Source organism: Rhopilema esculentum, chromosome 18, assembly GCF_057945365.1.
Source record: "Rhopilema esculentum isolate cy_ngs chromosome 18, ASM5794536v1, whole genome shotgun sequence".
Classification (NCBI taxonomy): domain Eukaryota; kingdom Metazoa; phylum Cnidaria; class Scyphozoa; order Rhizostomeae; family Rhizostomatidae; genus Rhopilema; species Rhopilema esculentum.
The window spans coordinates 78,019-101,230 of NC_142832.1; the positions used below are offsets into that span (position 1 = coordinate 78,019).

Below are 23,212 nucleotides of genomic sequence, written 5' to 3' on the forward strand. Positions count from 1 at the left end.
CCCGTTGTTGCAGACATACGTATAGAAACTCCAATGGTCTTAATTTATATGTATCATTCTAACCGCCCCATTATTCTACAAAGGTGTGAAACTTTTCATTTAATTGTTCAATTGGTGATTTTATGTGTAGAATGAATTTGATTTGAAATTTTCTGAGAAACTATGTCATCTTATCAGTTCGTGCCAGTGAGCCACTGAATGTCTTGGCGACAGCAGCATGTCGTTCCAGTGGGCCAACCCGTCCCCACTTGAGTACATGTATGGCCCGACCATTATTCTGCCAACAATCCTCTTACTCGACCCAGACCTCGGGTTTGCGCACACTGCCATGATGAAACTCACTTTATCCATGTATTCGTTCGGTATATCGAAAAGAAAAGACTCGTTGAAAACTGGGTTAGCAATGTCTCGTTTCCGAAACGCGGACGTCTTCTTTGTCTTTACTGACTTTCCGCCTGATATCATTGACACTTTCACATATACTCCTAGAAAGATGCACAATGTTAAAAAATTGGCTTTGAACTGTTGCAATAACTTTTTTTCTTTACGTTCTTTGAAGTTGGTAAACGTACGCTACTATCTAAGTTGAAACTAATTAAAACCAACTACATATATTAACAAGAACCGAATTTAACAACAGTAACAGTAATAAATGAATTACTGATAAAATACACCAATGTAAAGTAGGTACCCTGTCATTTTATGTAGCCCACTTGTCCTATAAATGGTTTACAAATGCGGCATGAGCAATTAATGCGTAGCTTCCCATTCAATTAATGCGTAGCATACCAATCAATTCGATTGGAAACCATCGGAATCAGAGCAATATCCGAGGACCTTACTAGTTCCAATAACATTTAACCTTGACCATTGAGAGATGTTGTTATGGCTGTCAGTCTCCGCCTGGGCAAAAACTACTGCAAATCTCATAAGTGAGGCAAATGCTTTTTCACCCTGTTGAAGGTAGTCTCGATTAATTTAGGAACGTGGAGAAGTTGAGAAAAGAAGTGAAAGTATCTTAATTACCAGAGTCCATTTCGTCGTGTACTCGCAAATCCTTGCACTTTAAGATCACCACGGTCAGTCGTCCTGCAGTCGGCAAGTGCATCAGCGAAATCAACATGCTCCCGTTAACATCCCCTGGCTGTTTGATAAAAAATCATTTCATAATCGGGAAGTCAGTAAATCTAGGTCATCAGAGATTTACTACTTTGTTTAATAGATGCTAACAATGCCTTTTAAAGAAGCTCAAGCTATTGGGACCGATCTCCCTCAAGCCATTGTACTCTGGGTAATATTACAAAGCAAGTTCGATGAATATCTTTGATACATTTGAGGCTTAGATACAAGTCAGAGCCTCGTTATAACACAGTTTTGTAATGATTCAAAGCATGAGAAGCAAAATGGTAAATCAAAATATTTATATTTACTATGAAATCATCTTTGGTTATTTCTCTCCATATTTCTTCTGTGCCTTGATCCAAAACGAGATCCTCCTTCGCCTCAATTATCGGAAAGACTATATATCCCATGATACTTTGCCTTGAAAATCTATCATATGTACAAACTGTCATCCTCAATGTTCGATTCAAGATGTCGTCTGGAGGAGCCGTGTAAACGAATTCTTCATTAAATTCTGGGTTGACATCTTTAACAACTCTTGTCTGCTGCTTTCGTTTTTTGTCGGGCATCAGAACAATTTTCGCAAATATCTGGGGGGTTGCATTCCTTTGATGCAGCTGGGCAATGCTGTTTATTTTAACGTGTAGCTTTTCTGCCGTTCTGTCATATTTCAGCTGAAAGCACATTCGTCCGAGGCCCAGGTAGGGCAGTGACCCCATCGATTCGCTTTTTTCTCTTGAATACATTTCAACGTCTAATGTGGCGGGATCAAAAGAGTGTGGATCATAGGAGTGTCTTCGCTGTATCCCAAAAGGAACAGTGGTGTCCACAAACTGTCTTTGTGCTAAAGGGCTCGACGGCAACGATTTCGGCGGGTACTGGGATCGCAAAGGCATTTGTTGAGCATGAAGGCCCGCCTCGTACCGAAACGCAACGGCACTTTTTAACTCTTGCTTTTCTGTTCGATTTGAATGGGCCTTTCTTTTTTTCAGACACCAACGGACCCATATCAGAATGAGAATGATGGTAAACACAAACGAAATGCAGAGAAGGAAGTAGAACAACCATTCCTCTGAAAACAAACAGTTTGTTTTTAATAAAACAAGTGTTATGTTAATAAAAATGGTACATGGTATGCGAATTTGAATCAAGATGTTCTCCATGGAGCAAGAATTGCGAAAGGTAAGACTACAGTAAAATTCCATTTTTCTAGTATCATTATTATCAAGGCTGCTGTTTCCATGCATTGGGGAACGGAACAAGTACTCCCCGACAATATTTTTGTTGGATTCGCCACACATCATATCAGTGCTACTTAGGCAGGATTTTTATCTATAAGGATTGATTTGAAATCAGTAAATGGATTTTCACCGTGAATGGAATGAGTGAATGCTGTTTTTCAATGACACAGCATTTTGTCAGATAAACAATATCTTCTTGACCAGCCACGCCCAAGTTGGACACCGTCTTTTGATACATTGAAGCCTCTATGAATTTATTATTTGTATGGTATATAGTTAACTGTTAACTGTTCGAGTGACATGACCAAGCAGATTTTAAACCCACGGCCAGCGGCCAGCGACACTATGCCTTTGGTTTACCAAATGAACTACCCAGTCAATCCTAGCCCAAACTCGTGTCCCTCAGCCCCCTTTTTATTGGAGCCATAACAACATCCATCTCAATATGCGCTAGATCTGCTATGAGGAAAGACGTCCCACACCAGGGGATGGGCTATCATAGCCACTACATCACGGTTGGGAGGAAATATAAGATCCTTTTGAAAAATCCTGTTCTATTATCCCAAGTCATGTTATGTTTATCATAATCGCCTGATGTATCTTCTTTCTTTCAACATTTGGACATCAATATTGAAACTCGTGGAAGATACTTGCACGTGGCCCTGTTGAATTTTACTTGTTTTGGACGGTGTGTGTTTGCTTTCTTCGCAACCCATCTCTCCAAGGCGGCACTGAAAACTCCTCCATAAGAGAATGCTGCATGAATTTTCGGCATTCAGCTATTTGAAATACTTTGGTTCGATGATAAAAATCCAAAGTACAAGTGATTAGAAAGGTGTATGTTATAACAAGAAAGCAAAAGTGTTCAATTTGTTTAAATATTTGTTTTAGATTTTGTTCCTTTTTTCACTTAGTAATCTTACCCTGAATCAAGGCCATAGCTTGCTTTGAACAGTCCAGCTGTATTTTCTTCAGTTTTTCTGTTCTTTTTCCATTCTTTCCTCAACCTGCAAGTAAACAGGTTTCCAGGCTTAATTTGACATAAATGATCATTGTTTTGTTGTTAAACCGGTGATCGGCAGAAAACACAAAGTGCTATTCTGCGGTGACAGACAAATCAATTCATCTCCTTTTCGATACCTTTCCGACAACCGAAATCTTTCCGGGTAAATTTTGGATCAGTCAAATTGCTTTAAAGAAATATTTCGCCTGAGACTTCTTTTCATCTAGCGGGATGAGTGGTTTGCACATAGCGTATTCAACATTTGAGTTTAAGTATCTTGATTGGCCAATCGATGTGTTGTACAGCCGGACATTTGAAAATGTTATAGTCATATGCAAAATCACATAATTATGTTAATAGTGTAGTAAATGATTGTTAGCAAATAGATTTAGCTATCTATCGAGCTAGTTAAAGCAAACTACTCATAATAAATATGAAAAATAATTATCATATATAGCTAGTATGTATACCAAAACGTCCTGTTCATCTAAAACAGCACTCAAAGTTATCTATAGATTTTGTTTTTCGTTGAGCATATCCAATGTTTATGACTCTTTGATTCTTCCAGTAACTTTTTCCATAATGTAGGTGCATATATCTAATTGTCTCAGTGCCATATGTTTTAGCACTAGGTAAACCAATGTTGTTATTAATTCAAAGTTTATATTGTATGACTTCGGATATTAGCAGTTTTGAATATCCCAATCCAGAGCAGCTATGAATTTCTCTGACAAAGGGACACTAAATAGGTTTCATAATCATCATAGTCATATCACTAAATAGCTGATAACTGGTTCAAGTTTGAATGTATTTTAATATTCAATTTTCTATCATGTAATATACTGACAATTGGGCAATAACTGATATAAGAAATTTTGAAGGAAGTCATTTTGAAAGCTAAATGCGTTGAATCCATCCATGACTGCAGAGGCCAACATCATGCGATTGAAAGCTTAACATTTTGCTTAGAAGTGCGCCAAGAAGCTAGCGTTTATTTTACTGTACTCATTTTCAAACCGTTAAAATAAATGCAATTGTTCCTGTCTGGATCAGATCCATGTGCGAAGAAAGTAGCATCATCTACATAATTACATAAATCACTATCTTTCACCAGACAAAAATGTCGTTGACGAAGATTTTGAATAGCAAGGGGACGTACTGAACCTTGTGGAACGCCAATGGAAGCATTTTTCCAAGAACTGAATCTGCTTTTATTTTCCTTCTTTGCCGCAGCTCATGCAATAATTGTGTATGAAGGGGTCTTTTACTGAATCCATATGCTATGAGGTTAGCTATCAAAAGCTCACGATTGAGGCAATCAAAAGCCTTGGAAAAGAAGCCTTGTTAGAGCCTACTGTGTAATGTAGCCTTCCCGAAAGGCACATGGATATTTGGATATGAGGAGATCAATTAAAAATCTAGTTTTTTCAAAAAAACAGCCCGAATATTGCCCTCTCTGAACTTAGCCGAAAATGCTTCTTTTTCGATACAATTGTTAGGATTTTTGTAGTATGTACAAGAAAATATCAGAATTCCCCATTAGACTCCTGTCAGGGATGTTATCAATCAGTTTGTCTTATTTTTTTAATCCTTGTAGTTTTTGCAAGGCTTTACCACTAGCTATCATTGGAAACCGAAAATCGGCAGATCGTTGTAGGTTTGTGAGTTATTTTATTTTCTAGATGCAGTGATTCCCAATGGGCCATTTGCGCAAGTCAGGCGACGCATTTGTGATCCTTTGTGTTTTTTAATATCGTTGAAAAGGAATTGATTTGTATATTGCTCGGACTATGTTTCCGTCTTAAAAACAAGCGAATCTCAAAGACTAATCGCATCTTCTTTTTTCGGATTGAACAATAAAAGTATACACTCTCGCAAGAAAGACTTTCTAAATGCTACAATTTTTAACTAGATCTTCTTGTACTATTTGTTTCTCTTCGTTCAGTTGACGAAACATGGTGGAATTAAGTCAATTGATGCATGTACAAATTACGGCTAGATCTACACCTATAAAGTTACAAAGACCAAGGCAGTAACTGTTTCATACCTTTTTCTTCAAAGAACAGAAAAATCAAATGCCAGGGCATCAAAGACACTCCATGCAAGCAAATGTGAAGCTTTCGACGCAAGGTTTAAATTTGAGTCCATCGGCAAATATTATTTTTGCATTTCATTCAATTTCTTCAACCACCTGCTAAATGGCTATCAGAGTTTAACTTTTTTTCATATAAAAATTTCACTTTGCAGTTTACGTTGCTTAGAAACTAGTATCCTTGGTATTATCTCCTTTGAAACAAAAATCAAGTTTTGTTTTGTTTATCGTTATCATTGCGCGAGATGTCTCTGAGACGAGATGTCATTGAGACTTTATGTACAGCCGTAAAGAGATTGAGACCCTGCTGATTCTACCATAATTTACCCTCACAAGAACAGTATCATTTCACAGGGAACTAAGAGTGTTGACCTTCGTTTTTTTGTTTACTTGTCTTTCTCATAGAGATGACATGAAACCAAGAATAAGAAATTGTTTTTTTTGGCTGCAGTAGCAACTTCAGTAGCGAAATATCACTTTTTTTAATCATAAGTTACCAATGTTAATTTAGCCATGATGATCAGCGTAATTTGAAAAGCTCTCACAGAGGCCGAGCTAAAGTTGATCTACAAGATGAGCTGACTGGTCACGTGTCCCAGTGGCTAAAGAGACATTGAAAGATGTAACAAAGTAGCAAAAAACCCAAAATTCGTGGCAAATTTGCTTTTTCGAGGAGGGGGGGGGGGGGGTGTATCCACTGTGCCCCTTATATGATCTTTCATTAAAACGGGCACGACCTTTACATCTTGTATACATGCTACGTTTCACCTGGAGTTATCATTTCACCTTACAAAATTAGGTATACAGCAGATTTTGTAACTGTAAGCATAGAAATTAGCAACAAACTGTATACTCTTGATAGATTCATTGTGTAATGGACTACAGGTAATACAGTCCTTTAATGCTTATTGATGATTGCTATTACGGCCAAGTCCCCACTGCTCAGTACTATATTTACAAGTTTTTCATACTCCAACTCGTTGAACATGACGGTTTGATATTTTAACTTTTTCATCAGTTATCTCTTTTCACCCCTTTGGCCCCTGCAGCTTACACTCCTTCCGGCTAGCACCCCCTTTTGGCTAACGCCTTTTCTTATTAACATCAAAATTTTTGCCACAGCTATCGATGTTTTTGTCATATCCCCAGTTAGTCTAGGAATCGCGGAAACGGGGGGAAAATTTCCAAAATGTACTCAAAACCATACAAAAATCGCCCAGCTCTTGGTTTTTTGTTTAACCCCCTCAAAAGGTTTTAGCTCTTTCAATCTCTGATATTCTCGGCGGTTCTTGAGTAACTGCCTTTTCTGCTTGTTGTTGCTTTTCTAGTATGTTTTTACATGCTTGTCTTAACACCTTAGTTCTCTGTTATTGCTGCTATTGCCGGCTGTTTCTCATTTGCTTATATTACAGCGATCGTAACGCAGTAAATCAGCCCTTAATTATCTTCATCTTCGACGCTTTTTCCTGCTTTCTTTCCTTCAGGCCTTTCATACACATCCTTAGATGTACATAGAAAACATGAAACATGACTTTGAATGAGTACTTAATGTATGAACGCACAGCATCCACTTACAATGTTGAACTGGTCTGGTTTCTTTAGTTCAAGGCATCATAAAACTATTTGTGTATTGATGCAATGTAGGTGCCATGTGCCTGTTTCCTCGGCCTGTTTCCTTCGAATGACTTCACGTGAACTATTGCTGCCTAGAGGCCAAAAAGCAACGTGTAGAAAATCAAAGAAGCTGTTCTAAGCTGTGTACACCTTTATTGTTTTGGTCAAACAGCCCACTGTATCAGCTGCTGTCTTCTTTTCCGCGGCTTGCACATATTTTCCTAACGACCCGTCGTTGATTCAATTTACAGGAAAAATAAAGCCGAAACCGTTCTGTTCTTCTTTATATTACTGGCGCTAATTTCAGATGTGACATAAACTGCTTTATTTTTCACCCGTTATTTATTTAAACAGTTTAGAAGTCCGAATGCACTCTAATCGGTACTCTTTGCAACTAGGAGAAAATGACATTTTCATTTCTATCGCTTTTCCTTATTGGCCTCATATGTGGGATTATGAGCAGGGAAATAAGTCAACACCCTTATGAATTTCTCTCGGTAGATTTGTGTTTCGATATAAAAAATGTAAAAGATTGCGTTCTTATCAAAGTGTAAGTATCTTACCCCAGTCGATTGACGTTTTTGCTTCACAACTTTTCCAGTCAGCATTGAATCAAGGCACAACAGCACCTTTTTCAACCAGCAAACATGACAGAGAGTCAGTGCTTATTTTGTTGCACGTTGTTTATTCAAAAAACTTGTAACGTTGAATATTTGAAATCGGAGGCTGGTCGACCACTCTGATTGGCTAATTGCGCAATTACATATCAGGACACGTTTTAACTGCCTACAAAAATCCATGTAATGGAAAATTTGGTAATTAAAGATCGTTGTTGCTGGAAATAGTTAGCAACAAAGTAAATTATATCAGTAGATTCATCTAGAAACTCATTTAAAAACAAATTAAGGGTTTCAAAAGGAAATGTGGTCTTCTGATTGATGCGAGAATTGTCATTCGCTCTCAGGCTGCCGAAACAATATAGGCTAAGTTCAAGGCTTAAAACGTGAAGAAAGACGCTTTAAACACTTTTGGTGAGATTACGCACGGGGCAGCCAGGTAAATTAGTGCTGTCCGGAGAAGGGATTATGTTAGCGCAAGCTATAATGATAACGAGTCACTTTCGCAATGACGTAAATCAAGATTGATAGCGAGGTCTGTACGCCAGAACGAGAAAAGTGATGTGTCTATCAGTATTAATGAATGATATCAATATCTTGGTGATATAGAAACGTCAAAGGCGCTAGATATCTAACTTGCTGTTTTCAGCTGAGGCAAAATACCCAAGCGGAAATACTGGCAAAAAGACGATCACGCATAAGGGATCAGTATCGGAAATTGCAAGGCAGACGAAGGAAAACAAATATTTTCGAAAATCGGCATAAATTTTAGATGTAAGCTATACTGTATCAGCTTGCCATATTCATTCAAAAGGTTTTAAGTTATAAATTGTTTTGGTAAACGGGGTTTTAAGATCTTTAAAAAATTTCACTGGCTGCGGCGCTCGTGAATGCACAGCAATGTTTATGTTGTCAATTTTTTTTTGGCTTATTCGCAAAGAATCGCAGACAAAGAAATCACGATACCAAAAATCATTTTACGAATATAAATTGAGCTATCATAGTACGTTGCTTTAACAGGTAGATTTTTTTGCTTGCTTCCTGTTTGTGCTCGTGCAGGGTCCAGCTCTTTCTTCTCAAAGTGAGAGCAGAAAAGGAGACGATGCCCTCACTGAGGGTCTCAGCCTAAAATTATTGACAATCATTTAGATGCATTGTAAGTTATAAAAACGACACTTGATGTTTGATTATCATCTTGAGGTGGAGGTTCATCATGTGCCCCTGACACCATTTTTAATTGTAGCACTCAGGGCCCAAGCAACGAATTTGAAATTGGGGGCCCAAGGCTAGCTAAAGCAGGGGGTCAAGGCTTCTTTCCTCTTTTACTGCAACTTTAGAGCTGCTTGCTTTGCAAAAAAATTGAGGGGCCGTGTCCGCCCGCCAATGGAAATGGGAAAAACCAACATTGATATAGTGTTGAGCCATCTTCAAGTTTAAAGCTATATATTATAAAGGATTCATATACACTGCAACAGCCCATGGACAAAGCTTTTGATAAAAGTCATGCATGGGAAGCATACAAAGACATTCTAGGAGTCTGCAGTTGGCTTTAAGACGTCATCGTCCTGTCCACATCTTTGGGCTTCATTGGTGGTAGCATATGGGAAATAAAGTGTCCCTACTCAAAATACACTTGCAGGCATTCTGAAATCAATAAAGACATGGTACTATTTTCAGGTTGGGGTAGTATTTTGTTGTCTTCTTTGGCAATAATAAACTCTGCATTCACAGAGACAATTTATTATGATGAATAATTTGTTCAAGCTGAAATATTTTTATTGTGTGGCTATTTTTTGCCAGAATTTTTAACCAAACGTGTAAAATGTGGTTTTGAATTAACTAAGCTGATGGCTGGGAAAACTATCCCAACTCAAAGTGAACTTAACTTAAGTTTCCATGTTTTGTGATGGTGATTATGATGCAAGACGTGTAATATTTTTTGCCTTACTCAGTTTGTTGTTCTTTGAAATGCTACCAAACAAAATTTAAACATCTGCATTAATTGTACAATATTAAAAGCACAGCTTTACAAAAAATAGCAAAGGAGAATATTGATTGCAGTAATTTTATATGAATCCTTTATTTCATCGAGTTTAGTAGAAACATTAGTAAGACATATATACATAAATTCAATGCAACTTTGTGAAGGTAATCGAGAAAACAACTACATCTACAGTTTTTTTACAAAGAAGGACTAGAGGAGCTGAGTGATAAGGAGGTTTTCGAGGTCTTCTTTCTTGAAAGTTTGAACAGAACTCCGAGGAGGATTCAAGGGCGGAACAGAGCCCAAATTCAAACGCCAGTGACTTGGATTTCCTCTTATGTCATTGTCACTGAAATGCTTCTCGCAAAGTCGAGTAAAAGTTCTTACTTTGAATCCATCCTTTCCATCAACTCTTTCTACCAAGTGGCACCAACCGAGCTTTTTCTGGTTTTTTTTGTGGGAGTGGAAAAAATATAGGCCGCTTTGGAGTACCATCAGTGTTGCATGCATACTCTCTTCCAAGAGATCGCTCTTTTTTCTTCCTACCATTCGCTAACAATCTCTTTTTCACACTACCCATTTTCGATTAAACTTTCGATTAAAATCAGTAAGCACTCATTTCAGCAGTCAGCACATCACTAATCAAAATTGGCGAGCCTCGGTTCTGATGAGGGTCAAGCAATTAGAAGCTCGATCCAGTCTTTTATAGTTTTGAATAATGCGCCTCGCTTTCATACAGTGCTGCCACACGTGAGGATTTCTACTTACAGTAGGGATTTTGAGGGTTTGTAGGTTGTAGGGAAAACCTACGGTATACATTTTGAAATGTAGGTATTTTTTCGAAATTTGTAGGTAGATTTTTTCAGAAAGTGCAGGTGAGCTGTAGGCCAGGGTAACTACAACTAGAAAATGTGCGAAAATTATGCGGAAGTGCAAAAGTTAGTTCTAAAAGTATTGTTTCTCTATTCTAGAGAATTTTTGCAACCAAAAATGGAAGAACCTCCATCTACCATGAATTTTTCGCTGGTTTGCCCTACCTGAGAGATTTAAAATACAGCTATAGAACAATAGGATTCAAATATAAAAATATAAAATTGATGGTTTATCTGTCTTTCTTATCATGCAATGCCCCAATCGCAAATATCTAGCAACAGCGTTGAAAAATAGACACTGCCGACTTCCTTCCGTAGGTAGAAAGTAGGTTTTTTTCAAAATTCGTAGGGAATTGTGGGTAGAAAATTGAGTTGCTGCGTAGGCTGTGCGTAGGTAGAGATTTGTAAGGAGGTAGGTGGAAATATTATATTGTGCGTGGCAGCACTGCTTTCATATGCTCATTTACGTCATTGCGAAAGTTCATACCGGATTTGTTGCCTATGAGATTACTGTTCATACCGGATAGGCATTGAGTGCGCACGACGAAGTGTAACCACCCTATTTTGAATTTGCTTCTTGCTATGCTGTGAAGAGGGTATTGTCGCCGTGCGAACAGAAGTTGAAGCTGAATCTGGTACCCTTTCGACAACTATGATATTTGTATCGTATTGGGTCAGTGAATCTTTTATGTATAATTTATTCAGTACTGGTTTTTTTTACAAAAATAAAAATATCAATAATGATATCCACTTGCTTTTAAAAAATCAGGTTTCCATCAGAGTTTTGAATTATGTAGTATTTTGTGTGAACTTGTAAGTGGGAACAGGGCCTAAAATCCGTCAGCATGATGAGTCATGGCTGAGTTCGGCAGATAAGGTTTTAGAAAAAAGAATTGTTTATCAAAATGTGTGACAGTGGCTGCTTATCTGAAAAATATTGTGTTTTGTAGAAAAACACACGTATTTGCTTTTCAATCTCCCCCCACCCCCCTTCCAAAAGGCCTTTTTTCTAATATCATAGATGACCAGCAAATGTTTTCTTTTAAAATTATATGAAAAAATAAGAAAGAACATCCAATGCTAATTTTGTGATGGCTCCTTTGGGAACATTTTCGAATCGGCTGGTTGTGAGAGATTTTGCTCTCATTTTTCTTCAAAATGTTTGCAGCAAAGGAAAAGGACACAGACTTGCTTTGGCGTGTTGGAGAGATATCTGGTATGTCAAGTTACAGAAAGTCGAACAGGAATTTCATCTCTGCGTGGTTTTCTTCTAGATCTTCAAACCGCTGTTTTCATTTTGGATATGTTTAAGAATGATACAACACGAATTTGAAAATGGGGGGGGGGGGGGCAAGGCTAGAAATGTAGAGGCCAGGGATTCTTACCCCTTATATTATAGCTTTAAAACTACTTGCTTCGAAAAAGAGTGGGGGCATGGCCCTGTTTAAGGGAGAGAATAAGCCTCCCTTGATGACTAGTTGCCTGGTCGCGGGGGCTCGGCTTGTTTGTTAACTAATTCTGTGAAACAACACTCTATGTAAAACAAAGAAAAACTTTTAAATTCCGATCTTGTTAGTTCTGTTTTATGAAAACCTTTTTTTAAAAAAAAGACCTGTCCAATTAATAATTTGCACCGTGTATATTTCTTTGGAATGCTAAGCTTAACAGCAAACTCTTTGTTAGGTTCGATATGTAACGGTAAGGTTGTATGCAGGGACCGCGCACCAGTCTAAATGTGGGAGGGCTGAAAAGGGCGTGACCGAAAATTTTTTGAGGTTTCGGAATTATGACGTTCAGTTTACTTTTCTAGAAGATCGTTCTTCAATACAGTGAATCAAATTTCGAACTACGAATTAGAACTTTCACTAATTCGAAATTATCAGTTTTGTTAATGGGTTGATAATGATAGTATTGACTATGTGTTTAATCTTATAAATAAATGTGAGTTGTAGACCCTGTTTGAAGAAAGCAAGTCAGCTTGATAGAATTGCTAATGATTGTTGCTCCCAAGGACTAAAGGTACCATGAATATCGATTGCCAGCATTGCCTAACATAACAATAGTAACAGTTCAAGTTTTTTGTTCTGCCACATGAAGAATGTTTTTGTTGGCCGTTTTTGCCACATGAAAAATTAATTTCCTTAAAGCTGGTTATATTTTACCTTGTTTTGTCCTATTAGACGAACAAATTGTTCTAGAATGGTTGAGATTGCACTGATGCAGACGACGTGTTGTTGGATTTGTGTAGCCAGTTAGCCTGAATAAATACTAGTGTCTGACTGGTTGAACAGGGCAGATAAATTTCTTTCCATGTAAAAAATGAAATGTTATCGGTAAGTTCAGGTCAGTGAAGCTGACTGAAACAATTTTACATAAGCTATGCAATATGAACGAAGCATTCATATAAGAATAGCCTTGAAATCATGGGACTAACACCATGATATAAGATGGTCATTTTGCATTGTATTTTTTGCCTAATTTCATTTCAATTTTCATCAGCTTGCTTTAATAGTACGTATCAACGGAACATTCAAAATGGAGTGAAGAAAATTACTGCTCTATCCTTGAAACATGGCTAACTTTATGTATCTAGTAAATACTTTGGCCCAGGAGGACGCAAAAAAAGAGCCCTACATAGCCTTTGAGCCATGCACTTTTTTAGAACTGACTTACAGTGGGATGGAAAAAGAATTTCAACGATATTCTCGAACGATCACTTTGCTTGTTTCAGCATGACACCTATCACTTAACAATTGATCTCGAACGATCACCTTGCTTGTTTCAGCACATCACTGATAACTTAAAAAATGATCTCGAACGATCACTTTGCTTGTTTCAGCACATCACTGAACACTTAGGAATTGATCTCGAACGATCACTTTACTTGTTTCAGCACATCACTGAACACTTAGGAATTGATCTCTAACGATCACTTTGCTTGTTTCAGCACATCACTGAACACTTAGGAATTGATCTCGAACGATCACTTTGCTTGTTTCAGCACATCACTGAACACTTAGGAATTGATCTCGAACGATCACTTTACTTGTTTCAGCACATCACTGAACACTTAGGAATTGATCTCGAACGATCACTTTACTTGTTTCAGCACATCACTGAACACTTAGGAATTGATCTCTAACGATCACTTTGCTTGTTTCAGCACATCACTGAACACTTAGGAATTGATCTCGAACGATCACTTTGCTTGTTTCAGCACATCACTGAACACTTAGGAATTGATCTCGAACGATCACTTTGCTTGTTTCAGCACATCACTGAACACTTAGGAATTGATCTCTAACGATCACTTTGCTTGTTTCAGCACATCACTGAACCCTTAGGAATTGATCTCTAACGATCACTTTGCTTGTTTCTGCACATCACTGATCGCTTAAAAATTGTTCTCGAATGATCACCTTGCTTGTTTTAGCAGGTCTGGAACGGTCAGTTTCCTTGTTTCCGCATATTATTCTTGCAAGTTTTTTAATTTCTTTATTATTCAATAGAGAGAAGGCGGAAGGCTCCATTTTAGTTGATCAAATTTTGATTTCTTTATGTGACAATAAATGAAGGCGTATCATAGTGCACAATGAGTAAGACTTTTTGTGGTGTGTGACGCTGCTGTTTTGCGAGAAAAACATTTTGGCACATTAACTAGTTCTTTTCAAAATTAAGTTCTTCAGAATGGGCGACATCAGAAGGATGGGCGAGTTTGAATAAGCATTTTGTTTCAGTGTGATTAGAAATTTCAAATGATTTAGGTATCTGTTGTTTGCCTATTGACGTTACGGACTAGTCCTTACCCTATACGCATATGCCTGTAACATTAAACTTTGAGCTTGAAATTTTGTTGAAAGCCATTGTTTCTATGAAATCGATCATGTTTGTGGTGTTACGTCACAATCAATCAAAACCACATATCTGGATCACTCTACTTGCAGTTCACAAAACACAGCAAGTGGCTGAACTGCCCACAAAGCCATAACGCTATTTTAATAGAATCCTTTCTGATCTGAGTAAATAAAACCCTGTTGATTAGATCAGATTATGAATAATACTGGTAGCATGATTCACGTTGCAAGCTTCTATTTCTACGAACTTCAGATCTTGATTTCATCTCTTGTTTTCATCTAAACTTAAGGTTTGACGTGCTTTTGAAATTATGTCAACTTTGCTGCGAAAGGTGAAATATCTCTTCTAGGGGACAATTTGCATACAAGCGTGCAGAAAAATTTATTTTATCAGGAGGTCAATTTCCTGGCAGCTAAGTAAGCTGAAGTGGATCCCTATTTGAGAAGTGCATTTAGCTCGATCTACTTACAGGTAAAGGTCTAGGTAAAGCTGAGTCCGTTTTCAGTCCTGTCGTTAAGGAAGTTCGGGCTAGAGAGGGTACTTGTCCTACGCCAACAGTATTCTGTCTGTGATTCTGTGACAGCATGATCAGGTAGGGTGGTTAGCTTCTCTCCTCCCAGCCTTCAGCGTTTTTTATTCATTATCAAACAGGAAAATATCATGACATCAAGTAACTGCGAGCTTCACCTTACTTGCGTTATTCAGTTTCGAAACCTTTGCAAATTTAAGCACTCTTTCCTGCCCTTGAAACCTTTCTGAACGTTGTCTTTTTTTGCAGAAGAGCATGCCTATGGAGAGAGCGACAGCAACTAGCCCGGTGATCAGCCGACGAGGTGATTTGTTTTTCATCAAATCAACTAGATATCATACAAGTGGCTGCTTTTAGAACTGAGCCAAAATAACCTTCTTATATTTTTAGCCCTTAAATTTTCTTGCTTTATAATGTTGTATTTGCTCTTTATTGGCATTAATCTTGGCACTAAACTTGAGCACTATGCTAATCGTTAAATAGGCAGTAAAAACTTGACTGACTGCCAGATCTGGAATAGTTCCGAGGCTAGAGGGAGGCTATTGCCAACCGAGCGGAAAATTCATCACATCAACTTTTTCTGATGTAGTTTTGGGCATGGATTACGAATTTGAGTGTTGATCAAGTGTTTGAGGGGGCGTTTCCGAGAAACAGGGTGTCAGCCCCAAAAATTAGGGTAATTCTCCTTTCAGCAATTGACTGCTTGTTGTAATTTTGATATCAGTTAAAACATAATATTGCTTATAATTAGCTCTATATCAGCGATATTTGTCATTATAAAACCGGTTCCTATTTTGGGGGGCCTATGAACTTTCAACATTTCATCTTGTCGGAAGAAAAACCTACAAAATTTGCATTTTTCAAACATTTTTCTAGGAAATGTGACTAGAATGTATTTTCAATAAATCTGCTAGCCTTAAAAGGTCTCCAAATGATATGTGGTTTCCCTGTAAAGACAGAACAAATAGGAGCTAAAAGATAAAATTCTTCATCATTTTCTTCATCAATGAAAATGATATCGCCATTTGTCTTGAACTTCCTTAGGCCTACACCGTATCGTAAAATGATCCATCTTTGAGCTGCATTCTTTTTTATAAGAACCAGTAAGTTTAAGTTCAGGCTGGCCATTTATTTCGAAGATATGCAGCTGGATTGTTCTTAATTTGCTCTTAAATTATTCAGATGTAAACCGTGCAATGTTGGAATAAATCGCTTCCATTTTTCTTCACAACGAATGAGCAGAATTATGCACGATATAGCTCGTGCTATTGCCGACAGTTGAAAAATCTTGACGCAACACATCCTGGAGTTAGGGAAGAGCCGCAAAAGAAATAGCTCTCCTTGTGTCGCAACCTTGTTAGCACTGGCAAATATGATGATGCTGGGAAAAAGTTTCATGCGATATAACATTTATAACATTTACGATTTTAATTGGATTCGACATGTCGTTATTAACCGCATAGAAAGCCCATAAGAATCTAAGCTAAGTGAAAGTATGAAAAACCTATATATAAATAAAATGATCACATCGCTTTCAGATGGAATCAAAGACTTCACACAACATAATTGCACTTACAAAAAGTGGGTCCTGAATATGGCATTTCAATGAAAAGTTGTGGATACGCTTCTTTCCCTTACCGATGTTGACAAAGTATCTAAAAGCCCACAGAAATGTCTTTGAGCTAGAGATATTATAAAACCGAAAGAAAGCGTTATGCAAGCTGCTAATTTTTAAAAGATCTTGCTTCAGGTAAACCATTATTTTATCTAGCCAGAATGGATTTGCAATTTGCTTGTATCAGCACTGCATCTTGCAAAGAGAATCGTCGAATTGATTTGGACAAAGCTATCTGTTTCCCTCTTTCCCCGATACCCCTTTGCACTGGCAACAGCTAATAGGATACCTAGTATTTCTCTTTGAACAGTTTGTTGGCAAAAAAGGCTTGAACACGCTATTAGCAGTTGCACTGCTTATACCATAACATTTAAGAACAAATTAAGAACAAACCAGCCACAAATTTTCGAAAAACTCTAGAACAGCCAGCCTGAACATCAATTTACTGGTTCTTATAGAAAAGAGTATAGCTCGAAGATGGATCATTTTACGATTAAGTATGCGCCTTCTTCTTCTTCTAGGGGTCTTGTTCCTCCAGGATGTTGGCGATCGTGGTTTTTCACCCGCCTCTATCTACATGTCCAAAGATTTGCAGTTGTCTTTACCTTATAACCTTCATCAGGCTTCTTTCTACTCCTGCTCTTCTTAAAACTTCTTCATTAAGAACTCTATCAGTAAAATTGGTATGTAAAGTTAAATCACATTTCAATTGATTTAAAACTTCTTCCATGCTTTCATTAATTGTCCAAGTTTTCACTAATTGTCCATAGAGTAAAACTGAGCATTCATCTTGTCGAAAACCTCCTTTGCAATCCCAACTCTTTTCTCGATTTAAGTTACACACTTTCCATCTAATGTTATCAAGCTGCCTACATAGGTAAACTTCAAAACCTTAGTTATTGCTACGTAAAGGAACATTTGTTTTTTCCGTTGATATAAACAAACATTCGGTGTTTTTTACATTAATTTGAAGACTTTTTTTCATTTTTTGATACAACCTTATTCAGGGCTGCTTCATTTTCCACAACTTGTACAGTGTCATTCGCATATCCAAAGTTGTTATTATTGACAGCATTAAGTTTCACACCTGGCATATTCTCTATCTCCCTCAGATTGACTTCACTGTATAGATTAAAAAGATGTGGGGATAACAAATATCCTTGTCTTACACCTCTCATAACTGATGTCAACTAATGGCTGCACCACTCTGTTCCCAATAAAGGTTCCACATCCGTTGTAGATCTTTTCCATTAATCTCTAATGCTTCGAAAACTCCAAACATTTCTTAATGGTTTACTTTATCAAATGCCCAGAAGCGTAGCCAGGGTTGCAAGATTTTGGGGAGGGGGCAAAGACGAGTTGCGCAAGGGAAAATTGGTGGTCAAACCCCTTTTGAATGCCAGAAAACGCCTTTTTAAAAGAGAATTTTTGTTTAAGATTTGGCCCCCTGTTTCTAGGAAACGCCCCCTTAAACACTTGATCAACATTTAAATTCGTAATCTACGCCTGTAACTACATCAGAAAAAGTTGGTGTGGTAAATTCTCGGGTGACAATAGCCCCCCCCCCCCCTCCAGCCTCTGGACTAGAATTGATGCATTGTGCCATTTGCTACCATTCTTGTTATGAAGCTAGGAACTTGGAGAACTGGAAGCTAAGCAAGTAAGAGAGTTTTTTCTGGCCATGCTATCTTGATGCTAGGGCCTTTATTATATTCTAACAGATAGAAATTGCCCACCCAGCACCAGTTGAACGTCTTCATTTTAAGCAATGGCCTCTTGCTTTTTTCTATAAGATGAAAAGCTAGATACATGGTTCCAAAATACGAGACACGAGTCGACATAACTACATGTCTCAAGTACCCTCTGGTTAGTTGTTTGGTTGGGTGATCTTGGGCAACGCACTTTTTACGTTAGGGGGCTCTTGGTGCACTAGAAGCAAAGCAGTTGGCCCAGGAAACCATTTTCAGGAATATTGATCTTAGAGGTTCTTTAAGGTGTAGTGACTGGACGGAAACTGGTGTTATTTACTGCAAGTCAATTCACAGAGCATATTTGACACAGTTTGTAAACGAAACTAAAGTCTTGTACAAGATTAAGACAGGTTTCTCACAGAAATCAGATAGGATGCCTGATTTCACTCATTCCTTTTTTAAACGCTGTCACATTTTGATTCGTAGACCCGGCGCCTTTCACCATACCCCAAAGTTACCATGATAGCCCCCTTATGCCACGACGACTAGAAACTGCGGCCCAGTGCCAGACAATGCCCGGAAACTTGCTGAAAAGTAAATCAAGATCACTTGAGGTTTTCGGAACAGTTATAAATAGAAAGGCGATTGGCTACGTATCTATTGAAGTTTGGTTTTCGCAAGAGGATGAGTTGGTTTTTGTTAGATTGCAAAACGTGGATCTGACGGCGAAGCCAACCCCGGCGGCAATAGGAACTACGTGGGACTTAGAATTAGAAGTGAAAGTTTGCTTGCTTAATCAGAAGCAGAGGCAGCGCGTGCTTAAACCACATTCTGCTGCCTACATCCCTGTTAAGAGAAGTTTAGTCAAAGAGCAGTGTTTGATGATAACATGTTACGATGCAAAAAGACAGAACGATCTAACTCCAATTGGCCACGTGTTTGTGCGATTGACTGATATCGATCTGTCCTGGAAATCTACTTTATATATCCGAGAAATAGTGCCAAATTCTAAGGTATTTTTTTAATATCTGCTTTTATTTGCCAATTCTGGTATCTCAATAAGATTTCATGTGATATATTTGTTTTTTCGATAAAATAGCTATGGTAATGTCTGACTACTTGTCTAGTATAAAGGGGGACGTGGCGTTCCACATCTGCCAGAATAACCCTCTTCCGTTCACTCACTTACCAGACAAACAACCCATACGAAAACTGTATACGGGAAATACCCACACCTCTGTGTACTGAAGCGGACATAAGTCAGTCTAAATCAGGACAGATGCGGGCGGGACACATTTAGTTCTGCAATTATTCATCAAATATTTTTGAAGATATCGCAATTGACACTTTAAGAAAGACTATGAAACTGTTATTTTCCCAGCTTGCCTGATTTGCGTAGAAAAAACTGCAACATTATGCAGCAATCCAATAGTCATTCGCATTTTATGCTCTGACGGTAGAAAGACGGTAGAAAGACGGTAGAAAGACGGTAGAAAGACGGTAGAAAGACGGCAGAAAGACGGTAGAAAGACGGTAGAAAGACGGTAGAATGACGGTAGAAAGACGGTAGAAAGACGGTAGAAAGACGGTAGAAAGACGGTAGAAAGACGGTAGAAAGACGGCAGAAAGACGGTAGAAAGACGGTAGAAAGACGGCAGAAAGACGGTAGAAAGACGGTAGAAAGACAGCAGAAAGACGGCAGAAAGACGGCAGAAAGACGGTAGAAAGACGGTATAAAGACGCCAGAAAGACGGTATAAAGACGGCAGAAAGACGGTAGAAAGACGGTATAAAGACGCCAGAAAGACGGTAGAAAGACGGTAGAAAGGCGGTATAAAGACGGCAGAAAGACGGTAGAAAGACGGCAGAAAGACGGTAGAAAGACGCCAGAAAGACGGTAGAAAGACGGTAGAAAGACGGTAGAAAGACGGCAGAAAGACGGTAGAAAGACGGTAGAAAGACGGTAGAATGACGGTAGAAAGACGGTAGAAAGACGGTAGAAAGACGGTAGAAAGACGGTAGAAAGACGGTAGAAAGACGGCAGAAAGACGGTAGAAAGACGGTAGAAAGACGGCAGAAAGACGGTAGAAAGACGGTAGAAAGACGGTAGAAAGACAGCAGAAAGACGGCAGAAAGACGGCAGAAAGACGGTAGAAAGACGGTATAAAGACGCCAGAAAGACGGTATAAAGACGGCAGAAAGACGGTAGAAAGACGGTAGAAAGACGGTATAAAGACGCCAGAAAGACGGTAGAAAGACGGTAGAAAGGCGGTATAAAGACGGCAGAAAGACGGTAGAAAGACGGTAGAAAGACGGCAGAAAGACGGTATAAAGACGCCAGAAAGACGGTAGAAAGGCGGTATAAAGACGGCAGAAAGACGGTAGAAAGACGGTAGAAAGACGGTATAAAGACGCCAGAAAGACGGTAGAAAGACGGTAGAAAGGCGGTATAAAGACGGCAGAAAGACGGTAGAAAGACGGTAGAAAGACGGCAGAAAGACGGTATAAAGACGCCAGAAAGACGGTAGAAAGACGGCAGAAAGACGGTAGAAAGACGGTATAAAGACGCCAGAAAGACGGTAGAAAGACGGCAGAAAGACGGTAGAAAGACCGCAGAAAGACGTTATAAAGACGCCAGAAAGACGGTAGAAAGACGGTAGAAAGACGGTAGAAAGACGGTATAAAGACGGTAAAAAGACGGTAAAAAGACGGTAGAATGACGGTAGAAAGACGGTAGAAAGACGGTAGAAAGACGGTAGAAAGACGGTAGAAAGACGGTAGAAGGACGGTAGAAAGACGGCAGAAGGACGGTAGAAAGACGGTAGAAAGCTTATTGTTCGTTCAGTTAACCTGGGGTACTTTTATGTAAGCTAACATTCATTTAACTAACATTAATCAAGCTCATTCACAAGGGGCGTGTTTCTCTGTTCTGAATCCTGTCCTTGTAGCCTACTGATATTGCAACTCTTTAAAATTCTTCATAATGATGATACTTTTCTTTGTTTCTCAGCTTGAAGGTTTTAGCACTGGCGAGATTGAAGTCAAACTTCACTGGGTGTCGGCTGCTGGGACACTGAATGTGAAAATTGGATGTGTACGTAGGCTGAAGAGCCCTCGTGGCACCTTGAAAAGACCCTTCTACATCAAAGTCTTTCTGTTTATCGGTGGCTGTGAAAAGAAGCGGTGGAAATCATCAGCTAAGTTGGCGGAGCCAAATTTATTATTTGACGAGGGCTTTTCCGCAGATTTAGATTCAGCTCAAATCACCGAAGCAATTATTCTCATTCAGGTTTTCGCTAAACCAAAAGAAATCTTTAGCTTCCATCCAGAACTGATAGGAGGAGTGATAATTGGCCCATACATGCCAAAGTTGTCTGACACGTTTACCCATTGGGAAAATATGGTGGCCAAACCGTTCGAAGAAATTTCTGAGATTCACGATCTACATTTATGAGCACCAAAGATGTCATCAAGGTAGAGAATATTCTGTAGAGATGCAGGTCCAAAGGAGTCAAAGAATTTGGGTAGGCCTTAAGATGACAAGAAAATCTGAGTGAACTTTGAACAGCAATTAGTGAGCAGCCCATTGGGAAATGTTCTCTCTCTCTCTCGCCACAGGACGACTTCACTAGAGGTCAGGCTTTCTGTTGTTTATCGGTTGTTAAAGGAATATCGTCTTTCATGAGATCAAAATTCAATTGACTTTACTGGAAATATCTTTACTCGATTTCTTATAACATGTCAAAAAAAATAATTTTCTTGTAAATATTATTTTGTATCGAACGTAATTTTAACCATTGCCTTAGTATAACATTTTTTTATGCTCTTAGCTTTCATGAAGCACATGCGATATTTTTACGCTGTAATTAAGTTATACTGCCATACACATAGCTTTTTCAAGTATCCTTTTTAATCGTGTTGTCGTCACACGACTTAAATTATGCTTTTTTATTTATTCATAGCTTTGTTTAAAATACCGTTTCTTAGTATATGCATTCACAGTTCAAGCTGAAATTTCGATTAAATTTTTCAAACAATGACCTCTTGCATTTTTTTTACATTGTCCTGTTTGGTGTGAAGAGAGGCATCATGGTATTCTTTGTATTTCACATGAATCCTTACGGGGTTCTTGAATGAATATTGGAGAAATATGCGCCAAGCTAATGTAGCTGTCTTTCGTGCTGCATGCCTCCTCATTTACCTGCACTACTCGACCACCCCAGTCCTATCAATCCATATTATTCCCCTAATTCTACCACTCCCATTCTGCCATTTTTTTTCTACCACCCCACTTCTAACTCACCTATTCTACGTCTCCAATTGTACCACTCCAATTCTACCATCCCCTTGTTCGAAAAGGCAACAATTTGTTCTTTAGGCGCCGAGTTCGACAAAAAAAGATGTACAAAATTTGAAAGAACAAAAAACTTTGGTTATTAAAAATCTATATACAAGTTCGATTTCGATAAATCCGTTCAAAACTTGTTACAATTCTTTCCGGTCAATTACGATTAAATTGGCACTCTTCTAAATTGGTACTAAAAATTCCAAAATATGTGCTCTCAGAGCACTACAAAAAACAGGATTTAACTCTTCAACCCCTTTCGGCGACTATTGCGCAAAATTCTAAAATAAGTAAATGTGATTAACTGCATACAATAGGGAGGAAAATCTTTTCTTCTCCAGAAGCGCTAACAATTTGAATATAAGTGCAAGGGCAAAAGGCTAATATTTGAGTGCATTATAAACTTTGGTTATCATACATAAACAGCTGATTAGATGAAATATACGTTTAAAAATCCTATTGTTCTAAAAAATCTCTTACCCCTCGGGCAAATTGCTTTGATTGAAGAGAGAAAAACAAGCATATTCATAATACCCCAAAGAAAAATTAACTGTATTATTTGATTCCAACTTGCCGTGATCGGACTTTTTTGTGCACTTGAAAAAAGTGAGAACTCTCTTGATATCCTAAAAA

The 23,212-nt window shown here is 38.3% G+C and overlaps 2 protein-coding genes across 11 annotated transcripts; one reads left to right on the forward strand and one right to left on the reverse strand.

Moving 5' to 3' along the window:
- Positions 1-39: 39 nt before the first annotated feature.
- Positions 40-7,783, reverse strand: LOC135681000 (synaptotagmin-6). Of its 4 annotated transcripts, none has more exons than XM_089113723.1 (5): positions 7,636-7,783; positions 3,287-3,370; positions 1,431-2,194; positions 1,027-1,144; positions 40-485 (listed from the first exon to the last, which is right to left on the reverse strand). In XM_089113723.1, exons 2-5 carry the CDS (start codon positions 3,300-3,302, stop codon positions 166-168), a joined length of 1,218 nt encoding a protein of 405 aa, XP_088969849.1. In that variant the 5' UTR covers positions 3,303-3,370; positions 7,636-7,783; the 3' UTR covers positions 40-165. The 4 variants fall into 4 exon arrangements, with proteins under 4 accessions (XP_088969849.1, XP_088969848.1, XP_088969847.1 ...); XM_089113722.1 differs by lacking the exon at positions 7,636-7,783 and adding an exon at positions 7,034-7,189; XM_089113721.1 differs by lacking the exon at positions 7,636-7,783 and adding an exon at positions 5,414-6,024.
- Positions 2,164-22,274, forward strand: LOC148958039 (synaptotagmin-7-like). Of its 7 annotated transcripts, none has more exons than XM_089113731.1 (5): positions 2,164-2,304; positions 15,179-15,233; positions 17,066-17,227; positions 18,722-19,248; positions 21,245-22,274. In XM_089113731.1, the coding sequence occupies exons 4-5, from the start codon at positions 18,769-18,771 to the stop codon at positions 21,686-21,688; spliced, it is 924 nt and encodes a 307-aa protein (XP_088969857.1). In that variant the 5' UTR covers positions 2,164-2,304; positions 15,179-15,233; positions 17,066-17,227; positions 18,722-18,768; the 3' UTR covers positions 21,689-22,274. The 7 variants fall into 7 exon arrangements, with proteins under 7 accessions (XP_088969857.1, XP_088969852.1, XP_088969853.1 ...); XM_089113732.1 differs by lacking the exon at positions 2,164-2,304 and adding an exon at positions 11,772-12,878; XM_089113726.1 differs by lacking the exon at positions 17,066-17,227.
- Positions 22,275-23,212: the final 938 nt, after the last annotated feature.

Bases quoted from the DNA above. Each gene is read 5' to 3' on its own strand.
- LOC135681000 (XM_065195252.2), bottom strand. From the start codon at position 2,285: ATGGAGAACATCTTGATTCAAATTCGCATACCATGTACCATTTTTATT. The intron at 1,145-1,430 runs GTAAATATAAAT...TTTATCAAACAG, and splicing joins TAACCAAAGATGATTTCATA to CCAGGGGATGTTAACGGGAG. The intron at 486-1,026 runs GTAATTAAGATA...GCATCTTTCTAG, and splicing joins ACACGACGAAATGGACTCTG to GAGTATATGTGAAAGTGTCA.
- LOC148958039 (XM_089113726.1), top strand. From the start codon at position 2,275: ATGTTCTCCATGGAGCAAGAATTGCGAAAG. The intron at 2,305-15,178 runs GTAAGACTACAG...CTTTTTTTGCAG, and splicing joins TGGAGCAAGAATTGCGAAAG to AAGAGCATGCCTATGGAGAG. The intron at 15,234-18,721 runs GTGATTTGTTTT...TTTGATTCGTAG, and splicing joins CCCGGTGATCAGCCGACGAG to ACCCGGCGCCTTTCACCATA.